This window comes from Phoenix dactylifera, chromosome 2 (assembly GCF_009389715.1).
Source record: "Phoenix dactylifera cultivar Barhee BC4 chromosome 2, palm_55x_up_171113_PBpolish2nd_filt_p, whole genome shotgun sequence".
Lineage (NCBI taxonomy): Eukaryota > Viridiplantae > Streptophyta > Magnoliopsida > Arecales > Arecaceae > Phoenix > Phoenix dactylifera.
The window spans coordinates 3,254,800-3,263,760 of record NC_052393.1 but is presented as its reverse complement, the minus strand read 5'-3'; the positions used below and the strand labels follow the sequence as shown (position 1 = coordinate 3,263,760).

Here is an 8,961-nt window from a genome sequence, read left to right as displayed (position 1 = left end):
ATTGCCTTCTTTTTCCAACAGTCATCACGCTAAACTAACCAAATTAGTTTAAGGAAAACTGCAAAAGACACCTAATTTTGGACAAAGCCATAATGATGCATAAAAAATGAAATAAGCAACATAATAAGGCATAGCAATATGCTTTTTGGAACTCAAAAGACAATGATTTTTCTCGAAAATGTTGTTTAAGGTAGTAGGGCTTCAACATGAAGGCAAATTATAATTCCATTTCCCATTATTCATAATCTACTTGTTCTATGTTTTATATATAGCATGGCAAAATTTTGTCGCTTGAATGATCCGGTCCAAAACCCTAGTCTAGATAATTTTTTTTTTGTCTAATTTAGTAATTTAGAATCACATTCCAAGTCTATAAATCCAAACAATACGAGAAATTATTGTAGGCATGAAGCCAGACCAAACTAAGTATCAATTTTTAGAAGTCCATGCATAAGCTTAGCGCAGATGATGTAATTTAGTAAGCGTTTGTTTTGTTTTTTTTTTTAATCGTCTGATGTAGTTGCAATTCGGGCCTTGATTGCCCACAATGTTGCTGGCACTGATAGGATCCAGATTCAAATCCTGCCTAAGGGCTCCCCCTCTCTTTACGCATATAATAAATTCAAAATTTTGCAATTTGAAGAGTTATTTGTGTCCGACTGAAATGTCAAAAATATAATAAACAAGCCCGTAAACCTGCATTAAAGTAATCAGAAATCAAAGAAGCTTGTTCCAAAATAGCATTTGAATAAAGGACAGAAGAACGTAGAACAGAATCATATATCAGTGATATTCAACCACTCTATCCAAACATTTCTATTGTAATCATAGTCCTTAATATATTATTTTGCACAAATTGCAAATGAAAGTTGTTGCAGCATATGGATTCTCATCTTGCCATCTAAACAACTGGATAGAGAAAAGCACAAGAAGATACACCTTACAGACAAAGACTTAAGAGTGGTCCAACCTCAGTATGTATATCTTGCAGACAAAGAGTCAAGACTTTTCACAAAAAAAAAAAAGAAAAAAAGAGTCAAGACTAGGTCACCTCACTATGCATAGTACAGTCCTTTGGACAGTAAATGCACGAATACTACGAGATGAAGCTTAGGTCATAACCTTTAAACAGTAAAAAAAAAAAAAAGAAAAAAAAAGAAAAAAAAAGGCTAGCCAAAATTTAAATTTCTTAATTCTATATAAATATTCAAAATCAATCCAGCGAATAATCAATATTGGACTAAACACACGTCTGCACGGTTCTCGCATACTCCCCGCTATTTAAGTCCTGATGTCCTCGATAGGCTAAGGGTTCAAAAATTCAAATCTAATTACAAAAATCATGAACCGTACTGTAGTGCATCCTATTCTATATAGATTATAGGCCGAGTCCGCTTTGATACTATTTGTAACAATTCAGTATTTCATCCAAAAAGACTAGCTAGAAGGTATTATCTGGATTCTTTGATACTATATAAGTAGCTAAGATCTATCCAGTGAATAATCGATGTGGGGCTAAACACACGTCTGCACGGTCCTCACACTCATAGAAGCCAACTAAGTTTAAAACTTGGTTGATTACTAGCGAATGTGCTTCTTCGGCCATTTTAGGTGAAGTTATGACATGCATATTAGGAAACACAATACAACAGTAAAACAAATAATAAATAAAATAACAGAAAGTGATAATTATTTAGAAAATGAATCTCTTAAAACAAGGTCATAGGCCCTACCCAAATGGGATCAATTTTCTGGTTCCTTTCATCATCATTTCATATTAAAAGCTACATACTCGGTCAATGCTATGCTTTCAGATCCTTCATACTTTTAAAACTACTATTCAAGTAATTTTAGGATTTGACCTGCTAACATGACCATGCCAAGAAGGATTTTACATTAGCTGCATTGACAGAGATGGTCTACAAAATTTAACTGTCTTTTGTAACGAAGGGCATATTTTCTCCAATTATAAAGAAAATCTCTTTAAGCGGCTTGAAGATTATCTTTCTAAATTCCTGCATTGTTGTAGCCAAAAAAAAGTCCGATGAAAATATATACACAAGTATAGTTACAATCATGTCTTAAGATCAAGTTAACTGAGTTGTACAATAGTAAATACATAGACAAAAATAGCAACAAGCTGATTTGATGAATTTCTATTATTGGTGTATGTGGTTGTCATTGTCATGAGTTATATCTGTTAAGTTGATTTGGTGAATCTCAGTAGGTACTCTTATCGGTTTGGCCGGATCGAGAGCGAAGGGATAAGGCGACGATAGGAGTAGGCCTCGCTGCAACAAGCCAACACGGCTCGTGAAAAGCTCGGCACCTATTGGGCCACGTCGCACCATTGACATCACTCAAAATTGCGCTAGTTTAATCTTGGTTATTTCGTGACCGAGTGAACCCTGGAGGGGGTGCCGTAGATGGAGTTCTTCAGTCTGCTGCTGCTATGGATTTCGGTAACCCTCCCCCTCTTCTTCCTCCTCACAGTAGTAGCAGGACACAGATCCCACTCCCAAGGCCTGCTTCCACCGGGACCCAGGCCGCTCCCCGTCGTAGGGAGCCTACTCCAGCTTGGCAACAAGCCGCATCAATCCTTGGCCCGGCTCGCAAAGACGTATGGTCCTCTCATGTCCCTCCGCCTTGGCCAAGTAACCACTATAGTCGTCTCCTCCCCGGAGATTGCTAGAGAGGTGCTTCAGAAGAAGGACGCGGCCTTCTCCAGCCGTTCGATTCCTGACGCCGTCCGTGCCCTCGGCCATGCCGATATCTCCATCCCATGGCTGCCGCCAGCCAAGCAGTGGCGGAGCCTCCGCAGGATTTGCAACACGGAGCTCTTCAATTCCCAAACACTAGACGCCCACCAGTCCCTCCGGCGCCAAAAAGTACAAGAACTGCTATCTTATATATCCGACCGTTCCCTGAAGGGTTTGCCGGTGGATATCGGGCGAGTGGCGTTCACAACGTCGCTCAATCTGCTGTCTCGCACCATTTTCTCTGTTGACCTCATCGATCTATACTCCGAGTCCTCTCAAGAATTCAAGGGCGTGGTGCTGGAGATCATGAAGGAAGCTGGGGGCTCTAACCTCTCAGATTTCTTCCCACGGCTCGCCCCAGTTGACCCACAAGGCAGGCGCCGCCGCCTGGCGGCTCTTTTCAAAAAGATGGAGGATATTTTTGACGAACAGATCGACCGGCGACTGCAGAGCAAAGAAGAACACCAAGCAAGCAAGGACTTCTTGGAGGTACTCCTCCATCGCCAAGTGCAGCAAGATAGCTTCAAGATCGACCGACAAGTCATGAAAGCATTATTTGTGGTAACCACGTAAAGTTGCAATTTAAGTTGATTCTTTGTTTCATTTATTTATCTATTTTTAATATGAAAGCTGCTCTTGTTCTAGGACCTATTTGCCGCTGGTAGCGACACGAGCTCGAGCACAGTGGAGTGGGCCATGACGGAGCTGCTGAGAAGCCCCCGGTGCATGGCGAAGGCTCGCGACGAGGTTGCGAGAGTGATTGGCCGGGAGAAGGAGGTGGAAGAGTCGGACATTGGCCAGCTCCCCTACCTCCAAGCCGTGGTCAAGGAGACCTTTCGACTACACCCGCCGGTGCCATTCCTGCTGCCCCGGAAGTCAGAATCAACGGTGGAGCTGCATGGGTACACCGTGCCGGCGGGCACGCGCGTCCTGGTGAACGTGTGGGCCTTCGGCCGGGACGGGGAGGTATGGCCGGAACCAAATGAGTTCAAACCCGAGAGGTTCTTGGAGAGGGAAGTGGACTTCCGGGGCCGAGACATGGAGCTGATTCCCTTCGGCGCAGGACGTCGGATTTGCCCAGGATTGCCGCTGGCTTTCCGGATCGTGCATTCGATGCTGGCTTCGTTGCTCCAAAAGTTTGACTGGAAGCTGCCCGATGGGATGGGGCCGAGGGACGTCGATATGACGGAGAACTTCGGCATCACTTTGGCCAAGGCCGTCCCTCTCCGGGCCATTGCAGTCTCCATCGCCTGATGGGAAAGGGGAAGTTCATGGAACGAGGGCGATCCCAGAATTCGACCGGTTCAGAGTATGTTTGATCACCTGAGGAGACTTCCTGTGGGGTAATTAATTATCAGGCTTCATTTTGTCGTCGACCAAAACCCACAAAAAGTATGCTGTGAGAACCATGTTCACCAAAACATTGTAATAGTTTTCAACTACTATCTATTTTTACCATTACTTTTGCTCAAAAATATTTTTATTCCTGGATCTTGTTATTAATTATTTTAATTATTCCCAAGTAAAACAACTAAGTGAGAACTAGTCATTAATTTATGAATTCTTTTCCTGTTATTGTCAAATTAATGAATGACAAGGAATATAAGTAAGAGCAGAATTACACATGCCACGGACGTGTTAAACCTGATTTTTTTAAGGTTATTAGTTTGAAATCATGTTAATTGATTTTATTTGAATAATGGCCATTAGATTGCTACCATTCCATTAGAAGAAAACCTTTAAATGGTGCTAGTAAAATGCTGTTGTTTTTTTGAGCTCCAACAGCAAAAAGCATGGCCGAGATTGAGCTGAAGGCGAGGTTCAAATGTAGGTCATCGTACCCAAAACAATAGCGTTACCAATTATAATAGTTGGCAAATTTTATTTGATCTTTCTATTATTTATAGAATCATTTTTTTTATATATCAATACTTTTCAAAGAATTATTAATACAGAAAGTAAAACCTATTATCAAATGTAAATAATCAGTATGATGTTCTCGCAGAAATTTAGAAGACAGCTAGGGTCCGCATGGGCCAAGCCTATTGACTTGACAAACTTGAAGTAGTCCTTGGATAGCTTCCAGAGTTTACTCCGAGGAGTTGTTAGCCAGAGAAGATGGAGAGTGTAGACTCTATAATCCTAATCCTCATGGTGATTAGGTCTGGAAAATGAACATTCCGAGGGGAAGAGACGACAGGTAAATTGCAGTTGCTGCATTTGCCAGAGAGCCGTGGCATAGATAGGCAAGGAAACGATAGCAGTCAACAAAAACAAAAGAAAAAAAATCCTCTCAGAAACGGATATGGGTATCTTTTTCTAAGTTTGAAGCTGATGCAATATTTCCAAAACGCATCAGCATGTTTTCTTATGATTCTCACCGTATATGAAACTCCTGCAAAACATACTTTTGCTCTTGGGCACATTCTCCTCCAGGAACAGTATCGGTCTATATAAGCTTTTTCCAATTACCAGAGTCCATGTTTTCCAAACAATTCCATGACCATCTTGGGAGCAGGTAAGCTTCCCTCCTATTTGGCTCTGCATACATTGCTCTAGCTAGCTTTCCAAACAATTGGACCCCCTTAATATTTTCCTTGCCTTTCCACAAAAAGGCCCGTCTCTGGTCTTGTACTCACCTATGTAGTTCCACGCCAAAAGATGATCGATCATCTTCCACCACATCGACAGCTGGATCTCATATTGTGCTCAGACTTCCTCAATCATCCATCTTGTTAAAATCATATGATTGATTAGGATCATGATTGATTGTGCTAAACTTAGTTGGCCTTACCAAATTTCACTTTTATTGATTTATCATTGATTGTGCCTAATTTAATCGGTCTTACTAAATTTCGTCAGCCTCCTAGTCTATATAAAGGCTGCATATACATTATAAAAACGGATAGAAATACAATTCTTTTCTCTCATTCTTTTTTTTCAACATGGTATCAGAGCCACTGATTGCATAACTTGCTGCCGTCCTCTCTTCCGCCGTTTCTATGGTCGTCGTCACTTATAGATCCTCTATTTCTTCTGCCTCATTTGGAGAGTAGCCGGGGCTCCGACCTCGGTGGCTTTCAAAGCTCCCTTCTTCTAATCGAGATTCTGATAAAATCGTAGCCTTCTTTCTTTTGCTTTTTTTTTCTCTTTAATTATTTTTTTTATTTTTTTCATATTATTTGTTGAGAAAGAAGAAAAAAATCTGCCGTGGGGTGCTGTTCTTCACGTGGAGTGCTCAGGCGTCGTCTTCTCTCCTATTCTTCTTCCCGAAGTCCCAAAGTCCTCTTCACGTGAAGTCCCGTCGCATCCCTTCCTCAGCTGGTTGGAAAAGGACAACTGTTCCCTGTAGCTCATCACGACACTCCAGAAGGATCTTGGCAGCACCTAGCAGCATTGCGACATGGGCATCATGGCCGCATGCATGCATCTTGCGAGGGACTTTGCTTTTGTGCTCCCACTCCACTCTCTCCTGCATAACCTCCTAGTTGCCGCTCGTCACAGCCGCCATGGGTAGAGTGATCAGGGTTTAGAGGAAGGTTGCGGGTTCGGCGTTGCGCTTCCACACCCACCACCGGAAAGGCCCGGCCCGCTTCCGGAGCCTTGACTACGGGGAACGCAATGGCTATCTTAAGGGAGTTGTGACGGACATCATCCACGACCCCGGGCGCGGCGCCCTGCTGGCCCGCGTCATATCCCCCCCCCCGTTTCTTTTCTTTTTTTTTTTTTTTTTTTTTTTTTTTTTTTTTTTTTTTTTTTTTTTGGTAAAACGGCAATCCATTTCCACTAAATCAAAAAAAGTACATCCTGCTAAATCAGAGGAAAGTAAACAGAGCAACAAATGGGGAACACCAGCTAGACTCGTCCAGATGACGTCTCCAGCGTGGCGAGCCACATATGAGGCTACCCAGTCCGCAGCTCTGTTCACCTCACGATACACATGACCAATCTGGACAGCTAGCATCTCCTGAACCAGTCTGCGGGTATCTCGAATCAATGGGTGGCCGTCACCATATCCGCCCTCCGTATCCAGTCAATCACCGTGGCAGAGTCGCCCTCAATGCACAGTCTATCAACACCCAGCACACATCTCGCATACCGGATACCCTCCCAAGCAGCTCGTAGCTCCGCCCCAATGACAGTCAAGCCTGGAGTGCTCCGACCACCAGCTGCAATCAATCTGCCATACTGGTCCCTAATAACAAAGCCAACTCCTCCCGAAGCTCTATCCATCGCCATACCACCATCAAAATTCAACTTAAGAAAACCAGGGGGTGGGGGTACCCAGAAAAGAGAAGCATACCTAGGCGCTGAAACAGCGGAAGAGGTACCCCAGATGTCCCTAGCCAACTCAGATGACGTCGATGGAGTCACCAAACAGACCTCCGCTGCCTGGGCCATAGCTCTATCCATAACAATCCTCGGGTGCAACCCTCTCCCCTCGAACAGGCGTCCATTCCTATCCAGCCATATATGATAGGCCAGATAGGCAACTGCAAACCCAAACATGGATGTGCTAGATCTCCTGGTGGAGTCCCTCAAGAACTGTAACAAATCCACCACTGACTCCCACCTCGAGGGTAGGGCTGCAGATAAACAGCTCCAGATCTGTACCGCCCTAGGACATCGGAGTAAGACATGATGTATGGACTCCTCGAGATCCGGGCATACCTCGCAATACTGGGTTATCCTCACACCCCTCCTAACTAGAACGCACCTGGTCGGAAGGCAGCCCCAGGCTACCTTCCAGAGGAAAAGCGCCACACGAGGATGCAACCTCAGCCTCCAAATCCATCCCGCATCGATCTGTCTGTCTGGCACCCTGCTCATCCAAGAGTGAAGATCCCTGGCACGAACCCTCGATCTGCCGGTCGGCTCCCATATCAATCTGTCGGGCCCCTCCAGTGATGGAACAGGTAAAGCCAAAACTCTCGCTGCTAACTGCTCACCAAACGCCTCCCGAATCAGACTCTCATGCCACCATCCCTCACCGGGAACAATCAGATCGCGGACCCTAAGCCCCTGTAATCTGTCCGTGTCCACCAACGTCGGCAAACGACTGATAGGAAACTCCGTCACCCAACTATCCTCAAGTACATCAATGGAACGTCCATCACCCACCGCCCATCTAATCGCTGGCAGCACCACATGGGCTCTAATACAAATCTCTCTCCAAATGGGTGAGTAACGGTGCCCTAAACGGGTGCCAGTCATCAGGCCCCCATACTTGGCCCTCATCAGGGAGGACCACATGCTATCAGGCTCCAGCAGAACTCTGGCCGCATGTCTCAGCACCAAAGCCTCCCGTCTCGCAATCAATGAGGGCACCCCCAAACTGCCCTGCCTGATCGGCTGGCACACCACCTCCCACGCCATCAGATGAATACCACCTCTATCACCCCACTTACCCCGTATAAAATCCCTGGTGAGCCTCTCGAGAGATCTCAATAATGCTACTGGAAGTATGGAGTTGGACAAAAGGTATATCGGAATGGAACTCAGAACTGACCGTGCCAAAGTGACCCTACCCATCATAGATAGGGTATGCATCTGCTATCCCTCTAACCTGTGTCTGAAACTGGTCTCTAGTGAGAAACAATCCCCACTGCGTAACCGACGCCCGGTGATCGGTACTCCCAGGTATCTCAGACTGCTCTCTTACAGACTCACCCCCAGTATCTCCATAATATCTGCCTTTACTTGTGGTGTAATCTTTGGGCTGAAGTGTATCGTTGATTTTGCTAGGTTGACTTGTTGTCCGGAGGCAACACAATAGGCACAAAGAATCGATCTAATCACCTGAGCATCCTGCCTGGTCGCCCGGGCCATCAACAAACTGTCGTCTGCAAACAGTAGATGGGAAATCGGCCTGGCCCCCTGCACCGTCCTATAGGCCTCCAGCCGCTGGGACTCCAGAGCACTCCGCAGAGCCCTAGAGAGAGAATCCGCACATACAATAAAGAGCATAGGAGATAAGGGGCATCCCTGGCGGAGGCCAACTGAAGATTCAAAGAAATGGGAGGGTGTCCCATTTACCAGTATGGCAAATGATGGCCCCCTCACACACCCCATGACCCATCTGATCCATATCTCAGGGAAACCAAAGCACTGAAGGGAATACTGAACAAAATCCCAACGCACCCTATCATATGCCCGCTCCATGTCAAGCTTGATCCCCATTAAACTTCGCCTTCTAGGTGCC

At 45.1% G+C, this 8,961-nt stretch overlaps 1 protein-coding gene across 1 annotated transcript; it reads left to right on the top strand.

Annotated features, from left to right (window-relative positions):
• Positions 1–2,384: 2,384 nt before the first annotated feature.
• LOC120105238 (geraniol 8-hydroxylase-like) lies at positions 2,385–4,265 on the top strand. The gene is made up of 2 exons (XM_039117525.1): positions 2,385–3,320; positions 3,405–4,265. The coding sequence occupies exons 1-2, from the start codon at positions 2,427–2,429 to the stop codon at positions 4,011–4,013; spliced, it is 1,503 nt and encodes a 500-aa protein (XP_038973453.1). The 5' UTR covers positions 2,385–2,426; the 3' UTR covers positions 4,014–4,265.
• Positions 4,266–8,961: the final 4,696 nt, after the last annotated feature.

Bases quoted from the DNA above. Each gene is read 5' to 3' on its own strand.
- LOC120105238 (XM_039117525.1), top strand. From the start codon at position 2,427: ATGGAGTTCTTCAGTCTGCTGCTGCTATGGATTTCGGTAACCCTCCCC. The intron at 3,321-3,404 runs GTAACCACGTAA...CTCTTGTTCTAG, and splicing joins TCATGAAAGCATTATTTGTG to GACCTATTTGCCGCTGGTAG.